The 26,275-nt window shown below is 38.5% G+C and overlaps 1 protein-coding gene across 6 annotated transcripts in view; it reads right to left on the minus strand.

Annotated features, from left to right (window-relative positions):
* Nucleotides 1–15: 15 nt before the first annotated feature.
* The window catches only part of Tcf12 (transcription factor 12), a 266,208-nt gene continuing 239,948 nt past the window's right edge, over nt 16–26,275 (minus strand). For 2 of the 6 annotated variants that reach the window (XM_038322503.2, XM_038322507.2), the window contains 8 exons: nt 25,595–25,668; nt 24,603–24,674; nt 23,684–23,890; nt 13,181–13,295; nt 12,485–12,647; nt 9,944–10,176; nt 6,044–6,197; nt 16–2,335 (listed from right to left, as the gene is read on the minus strand). In XM_038322503.2, coding sequence (XP_038178431.1) covers nt 6,055–6,197; nt 9,944–10,176; nt 12,485–12,647; nt 13,181–13,295; nt 23,684–23,890; nt 24,603–24,674; nt 25,595–25,668 — 1,007 coding nt within the window. In that variant the 3' untranslated portion in view covers nt 16–2,335; nt 6,044–6,054. The remainder of the gene's footprint in view (nt 2,336–6,043; nt 6,198–9,943; nt 10,177–12,484; nt 12,648–13,180; nt 13,296–23,683; nt 23,891–24,602; nt 24,675–25,594; nt 25,669–26,275) is intronic. The other 4 variants (XM_038322506.2, XM_038322508.2, XM_038322504.2 and 1 more) reach the window with 3 other exon arrangements.

A 26,275-nucleotide genomic window follows, 5' to 3' on the forward strand; every position in this document is an offset into this window, starting at 1 on the left:
AACTCACTAGTTTACTATGTTAAAAAAAGGATGGCACATTTATTGCTACATAAATGTTATATACATACTGTGTTTTCTGTTACAGTGACAGAAAAAAAATTTGAACTTCTTGCTGCTGGTTGAAAAGGTTTATCAATAATACCTTGAATTTGACACAGGATACAAATCTGCAATAAATCGACAATGGAAACTGGAGAACAAGATGAAAAGCAGCTCATCTCCCAACAATTCGCTCTCACAATACTCCATAGGAACTACACGGTATGCTAGAACCTACTATGCTCTTAAAATGCTATTGTAAATTTCTGATATTAATGAACAGGTTATGGTAAATAACCCTACATTTTCTTTAACTACCTAATATAATAAAATAAAGTAAGAAACTTTTTACTGAAAATTTTTGATTTCAAAAATCTAGAAAGAGTAATATTTAGAATTCAAGAAATTTTCTTACAAGATTATTGTATAAAAGACTAGCTACAGTGAAAAATAAGCCAAATGTTTTTTTTTCTTTCTATTTTATGAAGGAAAGCTTCTGGGCATACTGCAAAGTCTAATATAGCGAAAAAGACAACAAGCTCTGAAGAAAAAGGCCAGGCAGTGGCTTATGTTCACTCACACATCATAAGCAACAACTTCTGTTTGAGCCGATTAACACTGAAATGAAGAACAAGGCCACAGGTAGAGTCTGATATAACTGGAGAACATATGCAACCTAAGTCCACTAAATTCACCAAAGACTGACTTGTTAGAAATAGTCCTGATGGAGGATCTGAAGTACTGTCTTAATAGCTTTTGTTCTTTCAAATTCTCCGTTGTTTTAAGTTACAGAATGACTTGGGATTTTTCTTCTGTGTGCAGACTGCCACTGATACTGGCTCTAAGGAGTTACTTAGCCAAGACCATCATGTTCAGCATGTTTTTCTCTCCTAGGGCTGCTGTGGTGGAAGACAGATTTCATGGAAGTTCAAAGTGATTACCGTGTCTTAAATACAATCCTAAATACAAGTATGAAGGATTAGACAGAGGGGCTTTAATGAGTAATGCTAAAATGGACTGACAGGTACAGCTCCGCACTAATCTAGCTCTCCCTAGGGCAAAGGCAGGTGGTTTGTAGGTGATTAAATCACACCCTGCCCCAACTGCACTGATCAGTCAACCAAAGGACAGAGAAGTAAAGGCCAGGGTAAGGAAATGTGACCATTGCTCTTGGATTCCATAGGTAATTAGCCTGGAGTGGTTGTGTGCGTTCAGACTGCCTGTCCCGGGGACTCCCGGGTTCTGTTACGCTCACCATGATCATGGCCTGAAAAGTCATCTTTGTATTGTATTGAATGCATTTTGTGCTTACTTACAGCTAACACTTTACAAGTACCATATAATGTAGTACTTACTGCTTGGAAAACAAAGCAATTTCTAAAAAGTAGACTCTCCCTTGTAAGTTACATTTCTTGCTATTATAGCTTTACTATGAAACCTAGAAGCCTGAAAAGTCTTAGTGATTATTAGAAATAAAGCAATGTTTATTTGGGGGGCAAATCCAGGGGACAAAATTTCCCCTTTCAAAATCTTAGCTAGGCTATGGTCACAGACGGTGTCTGCTTATCACTGCAAAGACATGAACAAAGCACACAGGGCTGGAGGAGGGTTCTGGACTGTGACCATAAACTATGCAGACTCAGATCAAATATAACACCCACAAAGAGAAAATAAAAATGAGTGAAAAAACAAGAGAGAATGCTATATACCAAGTAATATTTTCCTATTTCATGGAAAACACTATTCATATGGCGAAGGTCGGAGAGGGCAACAAAGGATTCCCTTCCTTTTTAAGACACTAACAGGTATGCCGGGAATGCTAAGGGCCAATGGTTGCCACTGCTTTGTGAACAGCTTTAACAATGCTGGCATCAGCTGAGTGTACATCAGCTTCCCACATGAACTTTTTCCCTTTATATGTAGACCTCACAGTTCCATAACAATAAATAAAATTTGTAGTTACAATGCATTTGTCAATTCAGTTTAGGCACAAGGCAACTTCCACGTTGAGTGGAGAGATGAGACAGTCTCTGATTGTGCAGAAGCGACACATTGCTTACAGCAGAATGATACACTGCAAACACCTCATGGGCCGGCGTTCTCTGATGAGCTTCCTATCCTCACTTCTGATGGAAGTGTTGACCAGCTGCTTTGATCATAGGATTACATTTGAGTTTCTTGCTTCAAGTGTTTTGTTTTTCTTCTCCTGTCACGTTTGTGTCTTCAGATAATCTGAGTTTTCCAAGTCTTTATGAGGAGAGGTCACCTTCTATCTAGCCTACTGATAACGCTGGAACTGAGGCAGGGAGAGGGCAGTTAGTATACAATTATCAAAAATAATACCACTCCCCCAAATCCCAATTGCTGTTCATTATACCTAGGTTTGCACTAAGGCGGTTCAAGTGACTTATACAAGAGTCTCTTTCTTTTAAGGTATCAGAAGTTCCTCCTCATCTGAGGGAGCTGTGACCCACTATCCTCATTGGATGCCTGAAATCTGTAAAGTACTGAATCTTACTTGCACTACGATTTTTTTTCCTATACATAAATGCTTAGGATAAAGTTTACAAGTTAGGCAAAGAGAAATATGGGCAAATAAACAATAAAATAGAACACTTTAAACAATATATTGTAATTTAAGTTTATGCTTTGGGGCCATTAGTAAGTACGATAGGGACAGAGGGACTGCTTCAACAAGTACTTATGGCATTGGGTATAATAACCAAAATGGCTACTTAGCGAGCATCAGGTAAGCACTGCATATAGAGTAGATACATTAGACAGAGCAAAAGGACTGAATGAAATTTCATTATATATATATATATGCATATCAAAACCACCCATGTTTTTTGGAGACTGGGTCTTACTGTGTATCCTTGCTGGCTTGGAATTTGCTATGAAAATCAGGCAAGCTTAGAACTTATAGAAACCCACCTGTTTCTGCCTTGAAGTATTGGGGTTAAAAAGATGTGCCACCACACCCAGCCTGCATTACAAACTGTTTATAGACTACTGTTGTGTAGTGAGAATTCTAATTGATCTTAATAAAAAAAACCTGGAGTCAGGTATCAGGGTAAATGCTGAAAAATCAAAGAAGGAGCCAGCCACTAGAGAGACTTCTTACCTCTACTAAATTCTTAGACTGAATGGGACTGAGCCCATCTCCTCCAGCCTTATATTCCTCTCTCCACCCAGCCATATCACTTCCTGTCTCCACCTCCCTAGTGCTGGGATTAAAGGCATGGGATCCCAAATTCTGGGATCAAAGATGTGAGCTATTATTACTCTTTTAGACTGGTTGAATCTCATGTAACCCAGTGTGGCCTTGAAGTCCTGATTTTCCTTCTTCCACCTCCCAAGTGCTAACCAAGTGCTAAGATTAAAAGGTGTGTGCTGCCACTGCCTGGCCTCTATGGTTAACAAGTGGCAAGCTCTGCCCTCTGATCTTTAGGCAAGCTTTATTTGTTAGAGCACAAAGAGTCACACCAGCTATAAGTAACTGGAATCTTGGAAAGTGAAGCTAACTTGTGACTATAAGAGTTTTACCTGATGTGTGTGTGTAAAGGAGAGCTTATGATTAAGAATTTACACAGAGTTTAGTGAGAAAATTATGCTAACCTCCATTTTGGGAACAGGTAAGTTGGTAATAACTGACCTCAGATTCTACCCACTGACTGCTCAGCATTGTAACCACAACACTCCCTCACTGCTGCTCCCAGTCCACCATATTGGGTTGATTGTTTATATTCAATTCTAAACAGAAAGTTCTGAAGCCCCAGTTGCTGGTCTAAGGTTAGGTCCTCACTAAATATTTGTCTAAGGAATTTAAGAAATTATCTTATTAGTTCAAATTTTATACATGCATATGTTTCCAATACAATGCATGTTATTAGTAACCCTGAAAAATTCTATTAAAATTACTTGTAATAGAACAGTTTAGGAAGAATCAAAGACAATACTGTTTGCTAACAATGATACTCCTGGGATAGAAAACTATTAAAAGCTACTTGGTTTTACAATGGTGGCAAACTGTTGGAAACTTTTTGTATGTTTCCTGAATTATTACTATTACTATTAATAAGCACAGAAGCACTTTTGCCACTGTGAGCCTATGGTGGTCTAAGGCCAACTATGTGGATTCTGGGGATTGAACAGGCTTATATGGTCACTGAGCCCCTCAGGGGCCCCTCAGTGAGAGTATTTCCACATTGTAGAGAAAGATAAGGCTAGAGATTCCAAAGCAGCAGAAAACAAAACAGGAAAAAAATCAAGAACAAACTGAGGGGAGAACAACAACAGCAGACAGGAGACAAGACAGGCTCTGAGTCTAGTCAATGTTCTTTTTACAGTCCAAGGGAAACCCATGACTTGAGCTTTGTATGAATTTACTTCTTATTACAGCTCTTCTAGACCTGTCAACTTAAAATGTCGCCTCTGCACTGAGAAACAATGGCATGCTTTTATCTGAAGACACCAATATGTATTTATGAAACAGACCAGTTACTTTCCTACAACATTTTGTTTTCCATGGAATGCAAGGCTTGCCTCTTAGAAACTGTGTAAATCAGCAAGCTCTTGCCTGAGGACTCTGTGACATGAAAACCTAGCCATGCTGTAGATATTTGTGGGGAAGTGTTTATAGAGCACCTTCAGGGTGCTAATGTTACAATGATAACTAACAGTATACTGACCTTTCTTCCTTTTTTTCCCATTATGCATTTTTAACTGCAATCTAATTTGATTCTGGTAGTGTTGGCATAAACCAAATCCTACACTGAAAGAGCAGTTTACTTACTCACTATTCTATCAAATTCCAAATTTTTATCCCAAGATAGTCACAAAGCTAACCAAAAGAAACTATACTTGATATTATTCCTGTTTTCATCCATTTGTCCCTACTATTTTATATCTGCCAACAAACTTTAAAAAATTACTATATGCAGCCGGGCGGTGGTGGTGCACGCCTCTAATCCCAGCACTCGGGAGGCAGAGGCAGGCGGATCTCTGTGAGTTCAAGACCAGCCTGGTCTACAAGAGCTAGCTCCAGGACAGGCTCTAAAGCTGCAGAGAAACCCTGTCTCGGAAAACCAAAAAATTAAAAAAAAGAAAAGAAAAGAAAATTACTATATGCAATACTGAAGGCAGGTTAGGAAAATGGAGTTATGGCTGTGAGTGGTAACACATACCCTCAATTTAGAACTTGGGAGGTAGAGGCAAGCAGATATTTTTGAGTTCAAGGGCAAACTGGTCTACATAGTGAGTTCTAAGCCAGTGAGGGTTACATAGTAAGGCCCTGTCTCAAAAAAACCAAAAGCTAAAACCAAAAATCCCCAAAATGAAGTTATCAGTTCTATTCTTAATCCATGCTGCTAGCTAAAATACTACTGTTAAAAATAATTAATAGTTCACACAGCTTCCAAAATATTAACTTTGAAGTCTTCAATACATAATACTCCACCAGAAAGAGGGCTACTTTGGGTGTATCACCTAATGTCTTTACATTCATCCACCAGTGGGTTCTGGGGGTGTGAAGATCATGACTAAAAGAGCACAGCAACTGCATCTGACACTGTGTCAGGAATCCAAGCACAAGTGTGCCGTAATGACCTTATAGAGAGGAGCCACATGCAGATGGCTGGCGGAAGACTACTCCATGGTATGGCCCAGTACTTGTGAACAGAAGAATGTGGAGCAAGGAAAGAAGCAGTGACCGTTTGAGAAAGGAGTCACTATGACATTGTCTTCTTGGAGAATGAGCAAACGTGCTGACTAAGAAGACCTGGCATCTCTTTATGAGCCACAAGCTATTCAAATGATCTGAATAGTAATTTGGTCTAAAATGATACTGGTTTTGATGAGACAACAGGAAAGCAAACAGATCACAGTATTCCAAATTCTAACTGACCTTTGCAATCACCGGTGCCTGTCAGAAGGTAGCTCCACAGTTCTAACCACTTTAAAATGAAGCGGTGTCTTTGTACTTCCTTCCCAGACCCATACGTACCTGGCTGATGTTTACAGATGACCCATAGGGTTGGTAGTTTCACTAAGCCCAGGATGGGTTCCTGGCAGTGTGGTTGGTGGCTCTGCTGACGCAGCAGAGACCTTTTCTTCTTCTCTTCTCTTAAGGCAGGCTGCTTTGGGGTTGAGGTTCCTCTCTATAGCAGGAGAGAATTGTTATCAGTATGTAAGAGGGCAGAAAAAGGGGCTGAGGACAGGGGTTGGGCAAGTGACACTGAGATTGGATCTCCAGGCCTGACTGGTCTCTGTTACCCAGGATAGCCTTTAACTTGTGGTGATCTTCCTGCCAAGGATAAAGTCTGCTGAGTTTTAAGTTGAACAAACTGCTATTGTTCTTTCTGTGAGGATGATCAAGCTCTGTAATTTCATTTTTACATATTAAATTTTCTAATTTACAGAGGCAACCATGATATGCTTGAACTAAACCTTCAGTATTAAACGAGACACAAGAATTCTTAATGATCATTTTGTATTTTCTTTATTTTTGATTATTATTTAGTCTTCTAGGGTTTAGTTTGTTTGAAATCCACATGTTAATATTTAAACAAATGTTGGTAATTGCTATTATTTGTCAATCAAGTTCTCTTTATGGGTCCTGCTATGATAGGATACAGTGAATTAATATGTAGGCTGGGTACATCCTTAATGGAAAGACATCTGTGCTGCACATTTACCTGTCCAGAAAACTATGCCTTTGTAGGAAACACATGAGTACAAGGGAAGCAGAAGACCATGGCATTCTTTCCTTCCCTACCTTAATGTACACATAGAATAAGATGACAGAGTTCTTTCTGTGGCTGTGGTATAGCAAGGAAGATGCTAAAACTTTTTAAAAAGACAGCCAAGATGACAAGATATGATGTGTGATGCAGGTGTCTCTGAGAAGTAAAAAGAATAGGGGCTACCATGAGAAATGAAAATGTGGGGTCTCAAAGATAGTTCAGCAGTTAAAAGCACTGTTTGGCCTTCTTGAGGCCCTGAGTTCAAACCTCAGGACCCACGTGATGGCGCAAAACTGTCTATAACTGTAGACTCATGTGGTCTGATGCCCTCTTTTGGTGTGCAGATGTAAATGCACATACATATATATAAAATGCATAAATACATCTTTTAAAAAATGGAAAGGTAAGCATAGGTAGCTTGCTTATGACAGTTTATTTTTGTTTCTATTATAAGCATATGCTATACGAGGCCAAGTGTCATGCACATCAGTTTATAAACTGATTCAAAATACCTTAATGGATACAAAGAGATCATTTAAAACTAAACTGTAATGAGCATATTATTCACAGAAATGGCATTTTTTTTTTTTTGAGAGACAGGGTCTCACTATGTAGCCCAAGCTGGTTTCAAACTCAGAGATCCACCTGCCTCTGGCTCCTAAGTGCTGGGATAAAAAGGTGTGCACCACAGTGGGTAAAAACCAAACCAACCAACCAAAAGCCCTAAACATGTCTGCTTTAGGAGACTACTGGTAACATGAATAATAAAAACCCAGAGACAGAAATTGGGGTTCAACCTGAAAACCAAAAAAGGCTGATTGGGCGACAGCAGACTAAACAGACTAAGCCTCTCTCTCCTCCAATTTTATATTCCCTCTAGTCCTGGGATTAAAGGTGTCCGACTCCCTAGGACTGGGATTAAAAGTGTGAGCCACCACCACCTGGATTTGTTTCTGCATTGATCTTGTGTAGCCCAAGGTGGCCTTGAATTTACAGGGACCCATCTGACTCTGTCTCCCAAATCCTGGCATTAAAGGTGTGTGCCACCATTACCTAACCTCTAATGGCTTTAGATTTGCCTCTGGTCTTCAGGAAAAATTTATTCATCAAAATACAAATAATATACCACTACAGACTCAAGGTTAGGATTGGTCAGATGCAGTGTGGAACACACTGCAAACCAAAGGAGCCAGACTAGGCCCTACTAAACCAAGTAACAAAACATGTCTTATGTAAACTGCTGGGCTCAGGACTACAGTATACCAAGTCTTCCTAAATGAACATTATTACAAGTTTCAATTGCTGGAGCTACAGTTCAGGCAATGACAACTACACCAAGCTTAGAAGACACTGCCAAGGACCAGGCACTGGGAGCTAATGAGATACTGGACAGAGGCATCTGAATGCTTTTCAAGGAGTCATGAAACGGAGCTGTAAGATAAAGGCTCTGGACTTCAGGCTTACAGTATGAAAATAGAAGAAAAGGCCTTCCTGAGATTAAAGCAAAATCCCTAGGACAGTTGCAGTTCAGTGTATCTGAAGCTCATTCATTTCTAATCAGTAAAGAATTCCATAGACAGCTCAGAAAATGTGAAAAAGTCAGAGCTACACTCAGAACAGTACAGTTATGAGGTAGCTGGACAAGCCTGGATGTTCTCTATGACTTGGTTTTTCTGTTCAGTCACGTTACAAATGAACAAGGTCCACCTGTGAAAGGCAGGGTTTCTAGCTTTTTTCAAATAAAACATTTCTTATTTTAATGGCTTGGATTTGAGAATAGGTATCTCCACGCAAAAGTTAAAAAAAAAAGGTCTTTTTTAGCTCTAATACATGGTGGGAATGAAAAGGTGCTAAATAAGAATAAATTCTGGCAGCTTTGCTGATCACACAGACAGAGAAGACAGCTTTAAGAGTAAATTGCTGGTGAAATCAAGAGTTAAAGAAAAGGGAGAATGCATCTGGGGCTTCCTCAGACCCTGTTGATTTCAGAGTGGGGCCAAGTGTTCATTCAGATACAGTTCAAGAAATAAGTGGGTGGTAATAACTGAACATGATAATGGCTGACTAAGGAAAGAACAATGTTCCTGTTACTATCATGTGAGCAACCGTCAGTCTTGGTGCATTACACAGGAGGCTGTAATTCTTCAAGATCTGGTTTCATGAACACTTATCCTCTACATACATATCTAGGGTTTTAATCAAGATGAGCACCTTTCTGGTGTTAGGAAAAGGGTGACTATACACTATTCCTACACATAAAACATATTGGAAGGACATAGAAATGAAGAATCTGCATCGATGACCGGTTTTTATGAAGGTTTGTTCCAGTGATTCTCTGTGTCGTTATTTTTAGTGATGTTGATGGATCATGGTTGTAGTTTTCAAGCACTTGCCTACCCTACTCTATTTAAACCCAATACAAACATCTAGATAATCCAACACAAGTAGGAAAGAAAGTTGCTCATAAGCAAAGAGACTTGTATAAGGCTTGGGGTCCAGAGCAACGTGTATTAATTCCTTGCAAAAAGGTTGTAAATAAAACATTAGCAACTGACAGACTATATAGGCGACTGCTGGAACACAAGCTAGACAGTGGAACCTTAAGGGCAGAAGTGTCTACTATTTGATAGCTGCCCAGCACAGAGAGGTGCTATGACAAATACTAACTAAACAAATGAAGCTTTCAAACCACACATATGTGACACAAAGGTATGCCTTAGAAGTTTATGTCATTTCTAACAGAGATGAATAAAGCAGCTCTGAGATCTAAAATGGGAATAAAGGACACCAGTGTGGTAAAGACAGGGAGGAGCCATGCTTAGTCACCCTACTAACCAGCAGTATTTGTAGAAGCCCCAGGGTAAGCATGTGAGGAAATCCAGTGCTAAGGAAGAAATACAGCATGGTGCAGAGAGGAGGGCAGGTTGGGACAAATAAATTCAACAGTGAAAGATAGACACTGAGTCCACAGGAGGAAATGGGCTCCAAGCTGAAAAGCAGGCTGATGCTTTTGTTTGTGGGAAGCTCCCAGTCTATAGATATTGAGTCTAAGAAGTACAGGAGAGCTGGGTCCTGATGGCACAGACAGCTTTCAGACAACTTGCCTAAGCAAAGCATAGTTAATGAATGTTTGCCTGTCTGTCTCTGCTGGACTGACTTACCTCTGACTTGCTGTTCTAGACTAAGGATGACTGCCACAGCCTGATGAAGAATGAGTAGTTTTGTCTGAGGTTTTTCACTCTTCAAATGAAGCTGACACATTCGGCCAAGCTCCTTGAATGCCTCATTAATATCCCGCACGCGCAGGCGCTCTCTGGCATTGTTAGCCATCCGCCTTTCCTTCTCCCTTTCGATTTTCTGTTCTGGATTCAGATCTTCATCTTCATTTGTACTGCTGGAAAACAGTAGAAACAGTGTCTATGCGCTTCCTGAGAAATGCTGACTGTGCCAAATTATAAAGTATAAAGGTGAAATGGAAATTATAACTCCTACCAGACCAGAGCAACAGCTGTACTTAGCTATGACTTTTCTCTCTTCACTGTGCCTGAATAAAGTTGTATCATGATTTTAATACATTCTTTTCCATACATTTTAGCATAAAGACCTTTCCATGAAAGCAAATTATTCATAAACAAGAAATATAACTAAATTCTACCACCTTTTTATACAGATAGGACCCACACAGCAGCAGCCTCAGTGTTACCAGGACCACCACAACAAAGACTTTCAAGTCTACACCCAATCTACAGACCCAGAAGCTGCATCTTAGGAGTCCCCACTGATTCAACTGCACTGAGTGCTGAGGGTCCTGTCTCTGAGCATGAGCACAACATGCCTGCTTAGAAGCACTCTGGCAATCACCTGGAGCACAAGGGACAGAAGACAAGACACAGATGGTCTCAAAACAGTTCTGATGCTGATGACGAAAAAATTTGGAATTTTTTTTCAAACACACACACACACACACACACACACACACACACACACACACACACACACGTCTGCCTATTTATTGCTACAAACAATTGAGTAGATGTTACAAGGACAACATGACCCATAAAGTGTAAGTATCAATGATCTGGATCTTTAGAGTAGAAAGTTTATTGATTCCTAATGGACATGGAGAGAAGAAAGGATATAAATTATCTCTTTAAATGTGTTCAGGAAAAAAAATAAAAAAATGTGTTCAGAATAATAAAACTATAAGATGACTAGAAGTGGTCTAAGAATTCTCCGACTGAATTTACTTTCTCACTTATATTCTTCACATGAGTAAGGCGTATATTAAAACCATAGCATTGCAAAAATTCATTTTTCTTAAGAGAAACATTTACGCTTTGAAAGCAGTGAGAATGTCAAAGGCAAAGGAGCTCTTTGTTAGTTGTGTAAATGGAAGAAAGGGTGGGTCATGGCTTTTTCAGTTCCACCATTGCAGTCTCCCTTGTAATATAATGTAACACACAAAAACATATTAAATATCAATACCTGCATGTGATAGATACGTTGATGACAAACAATTCATAAAATAAGATGCACTGAAAATACATTAAGTCATGCTGGGCTTGGCTAATCATTTGTGTAATCCAGCAACTTGGAAGGTTGAAGCAGGAGGATCATGAGTTCAAGACTAACCTAAGCTACAATGTCTGAAAAACAAAACCACATATATGTGCATGGACACAAAAATCACCTAATTTATTTTGCAATATTTTGTTTTCTTTTTTAAATAAAGATTTATTTATTTTACGTGCATTGGTGTTTTGCCTGCATGATGTCTGTGTGAATGTGTTGGATCCTCTGGAACTGAAGTTACAGAAAGTTGTGAGCTGTGATGTGGGTGATGGGAATTAAACTCAGGTCCTCTGGAAGAGCAATCAGTGCTCTTAAACACTGAGCCATCTCTCCAGCCCCCAGTACCTAAACCACCTAATTTTAATATAAAAACTTAAAAAAAATCTGAAGGAAGACACAAATCATTTGAAACTCATGTATTAATGTGTCCAAATTCACGTTTGAAAGCAAGTCAATTTTAACTGACTTAAAACTCTTCCCGAGAGTATCACTCTATCTGGAACTTTCTTTTTTTACATTTTTCTCAAATTACTGCTGAAATCATGGAATAGCAAACCTTCTCTATGAAGAGCAAAATGATAAATGTTTCCTGTTTTGTGAGCCAAATGGTGTCTATGGCAACTACTCAAATCTGCCAATGCAAAGCAAACAGAGCCACAGATGACACAAAACCAAAGCATATGGTGGTTTCCAGTAATACCACATAAGCAACAGGCTGGTGCTTGTATGAACCACATTTAGCTTCGACCATATACTTAGTTCTGTAATAGATCAAATACTTACTGGCTGACAAACAACAAATAGTTTAACCTGTTCTCTCACTGTATGTATGTATACATACATATATATAAACTATGAGCAACTGAGACAAGGGAGGCAGCTCCTTTCTATATCTATATGAAGACATAAAGGGGTGTGAAATAATGCCTTCAGTCAAGACATTCACATGCCTTCTCTTTAGAGATGCGAGGATGAAATAGGTAAATACAGATTTTAAAAAAAAATCACAGCCTGGCACCTGGAATGTAGTTGGCTGTTACTGATGCATAGCACCCTTTGCTGTCCCAAAGTTTTTTTTTTTTCCCCTCCAAGGCAAATGTGTGAGATTTAAGGGCTGAACACCAACATACCTTGTTCTGCCTCGAGATGAGACCTTGATGTCTTTTTGGGAAGACTCATCATCTGACTTCATGTCATCTGATGAAGGAGGCTCATGAAGGTTCTCATCTTTTTCTTTGTTTTCAGTCTTGATTTCTGTTGGAACAACATTTCCAGACTGATTTTGCAAGCCACCTAACAAAATGGAAAGGAAACATAAAATATAAATCTAGATTCACATGTTCCAATCAAGATGGTTCAAAGCTTTCAGGTGGATAAAATACTTAGGGTTTGAGCTGTATGAAAAACATTCTGGAGGTAAAGGAATGCACATAATTTAGAGACAGAAACAACTTGTCAGAAACTAATGGTCAAGAAGTCAGCAGTCCTAATTTTACCTAGATATTTGTATTTATTTATAAATCTACAATGAAGCCGGGTACACACCTTCAATCCCAGCACTCAGGAGGCAGAGGCAGACAGATCTTTTTGAGTTCGAGGCCAGCCTGGTCTACAAGAGCTAGTTCCAGGACAGGCACTTGGAGCCAGTGTTACAAGGATCATAGTTTAAAGTTAACATGGTTCAGTCAAGATGGCTAAACAGTAGACAGTGACACTCTGCATCCACCGGGTAACACGACTATGGGAGAATCTGATCCACAGACGTCGGTTCAAATGGACAGAATACCAAGTTTCTACAGTACTGCTTGAAAAATGACAAAAGCTACCTCTGTAATTTTCTGGTGTTTTATGGTTCAGGTCTGTGTTTGAGGCAGGAACAGTACTAGACAGGACCGAATGATTGCCATTGAGACTGACGGAATCTTCCCGGTGAGTTCCAACCTAAAGTGAAAAACAAAAAACAAAACAACAACAAAAAGAAGTCACTAAGTGGCCATTTTTAATTTTTTTCTGATAGGTCAGCTAAAAGTCTGACCCCAAACTCCTTAATTAAAGTGACTCTCCTGTCTTAGTCTTCTGAATAGCCAGGATTACAGGCATGTACCACTCCACTTAGCTTTGTGTAAGTCTCATAGAGGATTTTATAGAGACTACAGTACTATTCATCTGAATTTAACAACTTGATGTAGGTGTATCTTCTATCTATCTGATGATTTCATTGGTTAATTAATAAAGGAACTGCTTGGGCTGATAGGTTAGAACATAGGTGGGTGTAGTAGACAGAACAGGATGCTGGGAGTGAGGCAGATGCCTCAGGCAGTCGTCATGCCTCTCCTCTTTGGGTCAGATGCCATGGAGCCAGTCGTCAGGTCAGACATGCTGAATCTTTCCCGGTAAGACACCACTTTGTGGTGTTACACAGATTATTAGAAATGGGTTAATCAAGATGTGAGAATTAGACAATAAGAGGCTGGAACTAATGGGCAAGGCAGTGTGTAAAAGAATAAAATTTGTGTGTTGTTATTTCGGGACATAAGCTAGCCAGGCAGCTGGGAGCCCGGCGGGATGAAAAGCAGGACTGCCCGCAGCTCTCACTACAACTCTTTTTGGGTGCTACTTTTTCTGAATTTTATTGAATTTTTTTTTTTTTTTTTTTTTTGGTTTTTTGAGACAGGGTTTCCCTGTAGTTTCTAGAGCCTGTCCTGGAACTAGCTCTTGTAGACCAGGCTGGCTTTGAACTCAGAGATCCGCCTGCCTCTGCCTCCCGAGTGCTGGGATTAAAGGCGTGCGCCACCACTGCCATGCCTATTTAGTGAACATTTTTAAATACTTGACAGTAGTAAAGTATTTTTGAATCCAAATGTTACTTAAAAAAATAGTTTCAAAATTTAAAATTCCATGGAGAGTTGTTAGTAAAAGCCCAAAGGGCCGGGTGGTGGTGGCAAATGCCTTTAATTCCAGCACTCGGGAGGCAGTGGCAGGTGGATCTCTGTGAGTTCGAGGCCAGCCTGGTCTACAAGAGCTAGTTCCAGGACAGGCTTCAAAGCTACAGAGAAACCCTGTCTTGAAAAACCAAAAAGGCCAAAAGGGCTGCCAATAAATGCCACATCCTAGCTAGATAAGGCAATCTAAAAGGGACAGCACGGGAGAGTCCCATAAACCCCAAAACCTACGCTACATACCTGCAAAATAGCCCCACATGGAAGGTACTAATGGTATTCATCTAACTGGTATCTTCCCACATGTACAGCAGCTTATTTTTCCTCCCTCTCACCTGTAATGCAAACCTAAAGCAAACTAAAGGCTTTGAATTCTTGGGCAATAAAATCCCCATATTTATTCTTAAGCTTTAAACAAACTTAACCCAAGCTGTAGCTGATCCAAATGAGAAGGTAAAGCACACTAACACTAACCATTAGAGACTGCACTACTTTAAGAGAAACATGCTACAAACAAAGCTTTTTATAGGAACAGAAGCAGACTTGTCAACTAGAATATTAAGCCTTTAATTAAATAGTTTACTGCCTGGATAATACAGGAGATTTGTTTTTCAACAGATACTTCAGCCTTAACAAGTTATCAAGCATTGAACACCTCAAGTAATTAGTGTACCTTTGTATCGTTTATGACTGTGGATTTTATCCTAAGAGGTATAAATATCCTTATGTGGGTTTATCCTTTGATTTCTTATGAGCTAAATAAAAGGACCCAAAGCAGAGTTTAATTAAATTAAAATATATCAGCTGTCCACATTTTTAAAAGAAATACTAGTCTTTTATCCTTATTCTCATCTTTAATGTGCTCTATAGCTACTTTCAAAATTATCTGAGAATTAGCCACCAATGAGGAGTATTCTATTACTGTTCCATTTGGATATTCAAGTCTGTACTTTTCCCCCTAAACCATGTAGATTTCATCATGCATTAGAATCATACCTTAAAACAGAGAGGGACCATAAAAAAGATGGAAGATTTCCAACATCTTCCAACCATTGAAAATTTTGACTTTAGGTTCAAAAAAAAAAAAAAAAAAAAAAAAACCCAAGCAAACAAACAAACAAAAACCCAAAACCAAAAACCCCCTGAAGAACCTAACCTAACAGTCAGTAAAGAAAGAAGACTAAAGGAGAAACCTTCAGCAGTGTCATGGGACTCTGACATAAGGCATCCTGGTCATGTCTGTCCTTAACACATACTAGTGCCTTCTTCCAACTGACAAGTGGCCTAAGAGGAAAGGAAGGCCACTCGGAAATCCTATTCTAGGGGCTGAGTCACAAACCTGAGGACAGGTATTCAGATCCCCAGTACCCACATATGAGCAGGGTGGGAGTGATAGCAGCTTTCAATCTCAGCGTAAAGAAGATAGAGGCAGAAGATCCCCAGAGCAAGCTGGCTAGCTAGAGGAGCTTAACCGGCAAGCTCTGGGTTCAAGTGAGAAACCTTGACTCTATATATAAGGTGGGGAGGCAGGGAGGAAGACAATAGACGTTAACTCCCCACCCCACATGCATGTACTCCATGAATACACACCAAACAAACCCCATTTTATGAAAAGACATGGGATAAACACAACATACAGCTGCTAATTTGAAGTGTGAACCTATTTTAAAGGCGAAATACCATAGAGAAAATTTGTCTCAGGAAATCTCTGTGAGATAAAGCAGAAGCTGAACTTTCTGTAAGTATGTGCACTAAAACTTCACAAGATTTTGGTAAGAGAGGCTAATTCTGTTTTTATCTAATAGTCTGAATTATCAAAAGCAAAAACAAAACACCAAAGGAAATGGCCTTATAAACTTCAAAATACACAAATATTAACTCTGCATTATACAAGCAGAACCCAGCATGAGCAGCAATAGCTGAGCTGTGCAGAGACGATGCATCTGTTGAATTCCCATTTCCTTTTACTTCAACAGCACCATTAAAAGAAAAGAAGCTTTCTGCACCTTAATAAAATGTACTGTACTGACGTTCTTCCCGACAAACGGCTCTCTAGCAAAGAGCCATTACTTTTTTCCTTAAGGAACTGAGAGGAAGGGTGTCTTACTTATTTTGGAATATAAATGCTAGCAAGTATTTTTGCCTCAACGGAAGAGTCCAAGATTATTTTCTTACAGGAACTCACATTACTTTCAGTTGGCATCTGTGGTAAAAATATAAACCTTTAAAATATGGTTTCAGACTAGCACAAAGCTTGAAGTCTGGACCTTCCCATGTTAATGCCGTCAGCAGAAACTTTTTCTTTGTAACTTGATTCCCCTCGCAAATGGCCCTCATATATTTTCTCAAGAATTTGACTTCCACAGTTTTAACAGTTCTCTTTAACCCTTGCCAACCCTGGCTCCCATATCCTTCCTTTAATCTGTGGCTCCACACTGACATGGCTGTCTACATGAACAACAGGTGTATAAACAGTTCTTTGTCTGTACCCACAGCCTGTGGGCCAGACAGATAGGACTATTTTAATTGCTCATCTCGTTAGCATACAGCTGACTGGCTGCTACTATTGGGGGAGTAACAGAGAAGGAAAATCCCTAGGCCTGCTATGCTCTAAATTGCAATTCTTATAAGAACCTCACTTCAAAATAAAAGGTGCAACTCACTAAATGACTTAGTTTTACACACCGAACCTTCACAATCTGTGTACTTTGTAGAATTACCAACAAGCAACTTCTTTTCATTTAATCTGTACCCATAATAGGAAAAAGTTAAATCTAATTAGTTGATGAATTAAAGAACAGACTTTAAATTTCTTAGAATTAAGTCTTCTGATTCCATTCTAATAACTTGTTCATTTGTATTATTTGCTGAATATTATTGCTTTTCCTTTGACCATTATTAATATGGACTAATTAAATGATCTTTAAACACTGTCTAAAAATATTGTTATTCTAACCCATTTGATGTCTCTTTAATCCTTATATTTCCTTAAGTGCATAAGCACTATTATTTTCAAGTATTTTTAAATTTAAAAACTGAAAACAAAAAATGTCAGAAGTTTCCATTTAGGGGAAAATGGATTAAAACAGTAGAAATAAGTATAATTCTTTTATTCAGTTGAAATCTAGACACATAATTTTCTATAGTATGGAAACCCATACTAGAATTAACTCCTGCCCAAAAAGAAAGTAAGAATATTTAAAGTTAGAAGGGCTGGGAAGATTGCTCTGGCCTTGCAAATTTGAGGACCTGGGGTTAGATTCCCAAAACACACATAGGAAGCTGGTTGTGGCAGGACATACATACAATCCTACGGATAGGAGGCAAAGACAGGAGGATCCCTGGAGTTTGCTGGCTATATATAGCCTGACCTATCTAGTGAAGTTCCACGCCAATGAGAGACCTTTCTCAAACAAAACGTGGTTGTTGATTAAGAAAGTCAGGCATGGTGGCACAAACCTTTAATCCCAGCATTTGGAAGGCAAAGATAGATGGATCTCCCTGAGTCTGAGGCCAGCCTGGTCTACAGAGCAAGTTCCAGGTCAGGCTCCAAAGCTGCAGAGAACCCCTGTCTCAAAAACAAAAAAACAAAACCAAAACAACAACAAAAACAATAAAAACACCAACACCAAAACAACAACAAAATAAACAAAAAGAAACAAAAACAACTTACTAACTAAATAAAAGATACCCAAGGTTGTTGTCTAGGTTGTATTTGATTTATATATACATGAATGTGCACACATGTGTGGCCAATTTGTCCCATACAAAGATTTCAAGTTTATTTTAGTTAAGTAACAAAAGGTGAAGAAAACTCTGAATAAAATGTTATTCTATTTAACACCAAAACCCTCAAGCATTACCAAAAAATAATTTTTAAAAGTCTGCATTAGATTTCCATAAATCTTCTAACAATGAAAGTAAGAGATCCATAGAGAGAATTTCATTTCATACCATCAAGACCTTTTAAGAAATTTTAAAAATGTTGTTTATTATTACAGTACACGGGCAGAGGTCAGAGGACAACATTGTGAAATAATTTCTCTCCTTTCATTTCTATGTGGGCTCACAGAATTGAACACAAGTCTTCAGGCTTGCATTGTCTGATGACAAATGCCACAGAAGCACCTTGCTAATTTCAGTAATTTTTTTCGGATTGGCATCAAGCTTCCCTGGTAAACAAACAATCTCAAACTCCCTTGGCATGGTCTGCAGTTGAAATCACTGTCTGACATTTTGTGAAAGGCATAGGCACTGGCAAGATGCTACCTGTTTGGGCACAGGTTTGTTTGTCGTCATTCCTCCCCCTGGTCCCCCTCCTACTGCCTTCGCCCTTTTCCTCACCATCACCAGGGTTTCTCTATGTAGCCTTAGCTGTCCTAGAACTCTGTAGACTAGGTTGGCATTGAACTTACAGAGATCACCTGACTCTGCCTCCCAAATACTGGGATTAAAGGCATGTGCCAACATCACCTGGTGGACACAGGTATTTATACACACAGCCATAAGCAGTAACCTTACCCTGCTAAAGGACCTGTGTAACAGCCAAATGAAATCGATGATTCCATTCATTTTTTGTTTAATCTTTTTTTACGTTTTTGTTTAAATTCTTGCTAGTAGTTTATTTCTAGAGTAAATGAATGAAAAAAAACTAAGATGAAATTCTGATATTTCAATAGTTCTAGACACTATTTTAAAATAAAATATCAATCTCTGGCTGTAGAGATGGCTCAGAGATTAAGAGCACTGATTGCTCTTCCAAAGGTTCTGAGTTCAATTCCCAGCAACCACATTGTGGCTCACAACCATTTATGCTGCCCTCTTGTGGTGTGCAAGCATACATGCAGGCAGTACAGTGTATACATAAAAAATAAATATTTAAAAAACATGAAATAACAATCTCACATACTAATGTGCTTGGGAGACATGTTTTATATTAATTTATGCAGATGTGGAGAAATAAAAATATATAAATGGGGAGTAGTAAATTAAGCAAATGAAAACAATGATTTCATCCAAAATTAAAAGCAAGCATTAAAGCTGGGCGGAGGTGGCACATGCCTTTAATCCCAGCACTTGGGAGGCAGAGGCAGGCAGATCTCTGTGAGTTTGAGGCCAGCCTGGTCTACAAGAGCTAGTTCCAGGACAGGCACTAAAGCCACAGAGAAACGCTGTCTCAAAAAACCAAACCAAACCAAACCAAAAAAAAAAAAAAAAAAAAAAAAAAAAAAAGCAAGCATTAAAAGGATATCTGAGGGCTACCCCAATTTCTTAAACAAGAGGGATTCCCCCATTCCTAGTTCTTTTCTAATACAATTTCTGAAATTTCTTTCATTCTAAACTTTGATGCTGGCGAAGCATACCCAACTGAAACAATTGCTAACTAAAGTCTCTTGATACTGATTCCCACTAACATATATTTTGGCAAATGATGATCTTATAATCTTGGTATAAAATAAATATTTTTCTGGAACAATTTAAAGTAAAATGGATCTCTTACAAACTATAGGTATTTAACGACATAATCTTCCTGGTAATTAAAAATAATCCAGAGGGCTTGGGGTATGGATTGATGGAAGAGCACCTGACTGCTGTGTAAGGGTAATGGGTTCCACTCCGGAAATGAAAAAGATGAAAGGTTCTTTTTTTGGGGGGATAAGGGGTTGAGATAAGTGTCTCTCTGTGAAACAGTCCAGGCTGTCCTGGAACATGCTTTGTAGACCAGGCTGGCCTTGAACTCAGATATTTGCCTGCCTCTGCCTTCTGAGTGCTGGGATTAAAGGTATGCGCTACCATCACCACCACTAGGTATATAGAAGGGAAAGGTTCTTAACAATCATCTATTCTGTTTTCTTGATAAAGAACAATGGCTTGGCTAAACTATCCCTACACATTTTATACTAATGGTAATCTTGTTCACTCATCTATTTGCTTTGAAGGCCTGAGATGAGCTACTGTTACCACTTTTTGAGATGCATATTCACATCAACTTTTTTATCCATTTCAGTGCATCTTAAATCCTTAAAGTACTTAAACAAAACTTCTAAAGTAGTTATTAAAATAGCTTATCATGGTGGCACACGTCTTTAATTCCAGCACTTGTGAGGCAGAAGCAGAATCTCTGAGTTCAAAGCCAGCTCCAGTTCAGTCTACACCAGTGAATTTCAGGGTAGCCAAGGCTACATAGTGAGCCCCCACCTAAAAAACAAAGAAAACAAAACACTCCAAGAAAAAGGACAACAAAGATGAACAAAACACAATTTAAAAAAATCAAGCCAACCTCCATTTTATATACTGATAAGCCAATTTATGATCAAAGTAAGGAACTAATAAAGTAGGTCTGTGGATAAATCTTGTCTTTCTCTCTCTCTCTCTCTTTTTTTTTAACATAAAGGAACCTATTTCTGTAAATAAATGATAATGAAATTTAGCCGTGTTCATCCCCCACCCCCATATGTCAAAGGCTGCTTTATTTTACATTAGATTAAGTAGGGATAGGGGTGGAGCCTCAGTAGTACTTTCCCATCAAGCATGCTCTAGACTCGATCTTTATTCTCACTGGAATCAAGTAGTGTGACAGATCATACAGTAGGCAAAGCTGAGATAACTGCTGTTCCTTCTATCTTTTCCTTCACAGAAACACAATGACTTGTGTTTTCTTTTCCAAATGCTAGGAAAGAGATTAGTATCATAATTAAACCTACAGTTTGGATACTCATATATAGTAATGTTCTTAGAATAAACTCACTGAAAAACAAAATACTACTTGAATGTTCTTGGTGAGTTTCTGAAGATATCTGTGTCTAATAGAATAACTTTATTCTTTTCTGGAATGATGGTCAGGCGGTAGTGGTACACACCTTTAATTGGGAGGTAGGAACAGGTGGATCTCTGAGAGTTTCAGGACAGCCTGGTCTACAGAGTAGTTCTAGGACAGCCAGAGTTACACAGAGGGTTTCTCTGTAGCTTTAGAGCCTGTCCTGGAACTAGCTCTAGTAGACCAGGCTGGCCTCAGACAGACCCGACTGCCTCTGCCTCCCTAGTGCTGGGATTAAAGGCGTGCACCGCCACTGCCTGGCTATAAACAACTATTTTTATAGGTCAAACACAGATATTAACTAATGTTAAAGTATTTACGTTTCTGATAAAAAGGGAAAGTAGTTTTAGAATATAAAACTATTTTCTTCTCAGTCAATTAGGCTTTATGGTCATGAAGGACAATAAAAAGAGACTGAATCTGAGTTATGACCAAAAGATGGAGTAAACAGAAACATCCCTAATGCCAAGACATGAGGTGGAAATACTGAGATTAGAAACCAGGAGGCCATTGTGTGGAGACCTGGAATTTTTATAGAAATCAACCCTCAGCATTGGGGCACTCAATTGCTATGGCAATAGGCGAGTTTTAGCCTTGATCACATGGCTTATAGCTTGAAATCTGTTTCACGGGAAAGTATTTTGAAGCATGCAGTGAACTTTAAAAACCATGCAATAAACATGCAAACACGTGTTATCAGTTACACAGCAGGTTCAAATGAATCTTTTTTTTTTTTTTTTTTGTTTTTTTTTTTTTTTTGTTTTTCGAGACAGGGTTTCTCTGTGGCTTTGGAGCCTGTCCTGGAACTAGCTCTTGTAGACCAGGCTGGTCTCGAACTCAGAGATCCGCCTGCCTCTGCCTCCCGAGTGCTGGGATTAAAGGCGTGCGCCACCACCGCCCGGCTTCAAATGAATCTTTTTAAAAAATATATTTATTTATTTATTTATTTATTTATTTATTATGTATACAGTGTTCTGTCTGTGTGTATGCCTGAAGGCTAGAAGAGGGCACCAGATCTCATTACAGATGGTTGTGAGCCACCATGTGGTTGCTGGGAATTGAACTCAGGACCTTTGGAAGAGCAGGCAATGCTCTTAACCACTGAGCCATCTCTCCAGCCCTCAAATGAATCTTTAAAAGACAATCTGGATGAAAAATAATTCAAGCCATTCAACACAGAATTTTTTGATGTACATAATTTAGAAGTCTATTCTTTTTCTTTTCTAAAGAATTAGCATGTTATTTATTTATTTATTTATTTATTTATTTATTTATTTATTTATTTTTGTTTGTTTTTCCTTTCCTGAGATGGGGTTTCTCTGTGTAGCAGTTCTGGCTGTCCTAGAACTTGCTTAGTAGACCAGTCTGGCCTTGAATTCACAGACCTCCACCTGCCTCTGCCTCCCAAGTACCGGAATTAAAGGTATACACTACCACCACCCCGTTAAGAATTACCATGTTTTTAAAAGATTTATTAAATTATTTTATCCTCTGAGGGGATTAATCTAAAATAGTTTCCTTTGTTTGTTACCTAACAATCAATTTAGCTGCTCCTTTATCTCATTTTTTTTTTTTCATTTTTCTTTTGGTTTTTAGAGACAGAGTTTCATTGTTTAGCTCTGGTTGTTCTGGAACTCACTTGTAGACCAGGCTGGTCTCAAATTCAGAGATCCGCCTGCCTCTGCCTCCTGAGTACTAGAATTAAAGCATGCACCACCACCGCCTGGGTAAAAAAAATTTTTTTTTAATTTGGGAAAAAAGCTAAATTTAGACCCGCAAAAATTGAGTGTCACTTGTTAAATTTTTGCTATTGAAGGCAAGTTCTAAATCATAAGAAACAACTTTTCCAGTCTAGAAAAGTTTTCTGAATCAGAAAAATGTCTTTCTAAACTGTGGTACTAAGACTGAATCTAGATCCTTATACATGCTACAGAAGTGCTCTACCATTGAGCTACAGCCCCAGCCTTCTTTCTACTTTGAAACAGGGTCTTACTAAGTTCCCTAAGCTGGCCTTGAAGTTGTTCTACTCCTGGCACAGCCTCTGGAACATCTGAGATGACTGGCCTATGACATTGGTCCCAGCTAGAATAGGGTCTTTAAAACTCAGTCTTGCTTTACAGGCTATGCTATCCATCCTTTCCTTTCCTACTCACTATCCAAGGCATACACTGTCATTCCAATGACTATGGATCTGGAAAAAAGACCAGGCTGAAGCTAATAGGTCTCTGTGGAAAGTTTCTTCTTCTTCTTTTTTGTTTTTCGAGCCAGGATTTCTCTGTAGCTTTGGAGCCTGTCCTGGAGCTAGCTCTTGTAGACCAGGCTAGCCTTGAACTCACAGAGATCCGCCAGCCTCTGCCTCCGGAATGCTGGGATTAAAGGTGTGCACCACCACTGCCTGGCAAAAGTTTTTCTTTTTATATGTGGCCATAGCAGAATTGGATGAACCAGATGGTAGTCAATAAAGGAAAATTTAAAAGGTTCCTTTTAACATCCCATTCAACCTTTCCTCCAAAATTTCATAAAAAATAATTAGGATAAGAGGGGTTATTGCACATAAGAGGAGCATGATTTACCATTGAAGCTGATCGACTGTTTGTAACAAGGCTTGATCCTCCATAGTTTGAATTCAGGTTTCCAATTGGTGCATTATGGGATGGTCCCAATAAACTGTGTATATCACTGTGACTAGTAGGCAGACTGGTAGAAGGTCCAACTGCATGGTTCCGCAGCACATGGATAGCATCATCCAGTCTGTCTAAACGGTCCTCCATTCGAGACTGCTGTAAGGATCAAAAACAACATGGGGTAGGGTGGTTACTGTGGATATCAACTCAATTTACTAAGCGTCTACATCTTATTCAGGGATATAAAGAAGACAGCAAATGCAATGCACTATCTACTAGCTTTAAAGGCGACTAGCCGCATTTCAAATCAACAACAAAACAGGCAGCTATCTTCAGACTACATTTTCAAAAGTGCGGACACAAGTCAACTGCTTAATAAGATGAATTTACCTATCTATCATGAGGTTATTTCTTTTAGTTTCAATAATAAATGAAGGCTATTATATCAATACTCAATTATAGTTGATGGAATAAACTGTACTTTAAGATGATCTCTGAAAGATGTCAATTTGGGGAAAGGCTCTCAAATCCATTTAAGTTTTAGGTGAGCAGAACACACCTATCTTCAATGGTGTACACATTCAGATACGCTCTTTAACAAAACTGAAAGAAAGACATCTACTGCCCATGGGAAACACATGCCTTATACACAAACACAATTCTGAAAACCAAAAGCACATGCCAGTAGAGCTCTTAAAAGAAGCCATTCTTAACAGACACGTCTACTTCTACTACTGCTACAAGAGCTGTAATGCGCATCTGTCTGATTTTTAAAAGACTCTGGAGTCTGTACAGCTTAATAATTTTAAATGGATAAGGGACGTATAATTTAAACACACAAAAAGGCACCATCTAAAAGAAATAGTACCTCACAGACATCCTTTAAGAAGGACATTGCATCTTGCAAATGCTCGTGAAGTTGCTGCTCAACTCGATTTTTCTGGCAAAGTCAAGACAGAACAGGAGGCAAAGCACAGGTTAAGATTAACTCCAAAAGAGATGAGGAAATAGCTGATGTGCTTGTTGGCACAACCTGTTAGTAAAGTTAATGTGGAGTTCTGCAAGATCTACTTGTATTAAGCTCTGAAAAGGCTGGGCTTTAACAGGGACTCACAAGGTTAGCATGTAACTAAGCACACACTGCTTGAGTTTGCTTGCAAAATATGTGAGAAGACAACTTTCCTCCAACTTGAAATATTTTGTTAGGCACAGAAAAAGAGGGCTTCTGATTGCAAACTAGAATTACTGAATGATTACATGACTTAGCATATCACCAGGATCACGCTCATTTATTTTTATTACACTTTGTGATTCTGGGTCATAGGTAAGCACACAAACGTAACTGTAGAGAACATTCTACCACAAATTCTTCACCTTGGAGTACTAGTCCTATCTGTCTGGCAAGCAATGTTGTGCTTGTGTGGTATGTACTTTATTACAAGAAGATATCAGAAATACTTTTATAATAAATTGACATATGTAAAAGTCTAATATAAATATAACACATGATTCTGAATCAATGGATTTGATTTCTTGTCCTTTTAAAAATAAATTCATATTGACATACAGAAAAATTAAGTCTTATATTTTTCAAAAAAAAAAAACAAAAATCCTTCAGTACTCTTTTAATTCCATATGTCTATATAAAACAGATGACAATAAAGACACCTAAAGTGTCATACTGTCTAATAAATCAGGTCATCTGTTAGCAAAGAATGTGTAACACTATCCTACTATTTCTTCACTGTTATATAAGATTTTAGAAGAAAAAAAAAACCAAAATCACTCCTAACAAAAAACCCCTCCGAACCATAAAGCAAAATTCTATTAACACATGTAAAGACAGCAGAAGGCTCTTACCAGGGAGTGAAGTGAGTTTTCATAGCTGGGGGATGAAGGAGCTTGCCCTCCAGCTCTGGGCCACTGACTGGTACCTGTTAAACCGAAAAAGCATTCACATGTATGGATGAACTCGGTGTCTTGGTAATGTTAAGGAAAAGGTAAAGAAACTCAGTAATAATAAACAAATAATGGAAAGCTTGTTTATCATTCAGCATAATATTAGCAACCTATAAGCACAAAACATTGAAAAACTTTTTCATTATTAATTAACCAATTTAGTATGTTGATTAAACAGGAAAAAGCCTGTAAAACACAGCTAGCTAGCATTATGTTTGTATATTCTTTAGACTTTGTCTACACACAAGTGCATCTTTGAAAATATATATCCTTTTAAAATGTTTGCTTCCCCACAATGGCTTTACAGTGTTTGATAATCTATTAATGATAACATTAATACATATCTGTTTCTCTGTACCATAATTTTCTTAATTACCCATATCTCATCACTAGCAATTTTCAATTTATAGTTTAATGTGTATTTCTCAATTTAAACAGTGTACACACATTCACGTGCATCTTCTGACAGTACCCCAGCAATGAACGGATGAAGTTGTTTCAAAGGCTAAAGTGTATCAGTTAAAAAAAAATGTTTAGGTGGGAAGTTGATCACAAGCTAAAGACTCCAAATTATTCAAACAA

This window comes from Arvicola amphibius, chromosome 3 (assembly GCF_903992535.2).
Source record: "Arvicola amphibius chromosome 3, mArvAmp1.2, whole genome shotgun sequence".
NCBI lineage: Eukaryota > Metazoa > Chordata > Mammalia > Rodentia > Cricetidae > Arvicola > Arvicola amphibius.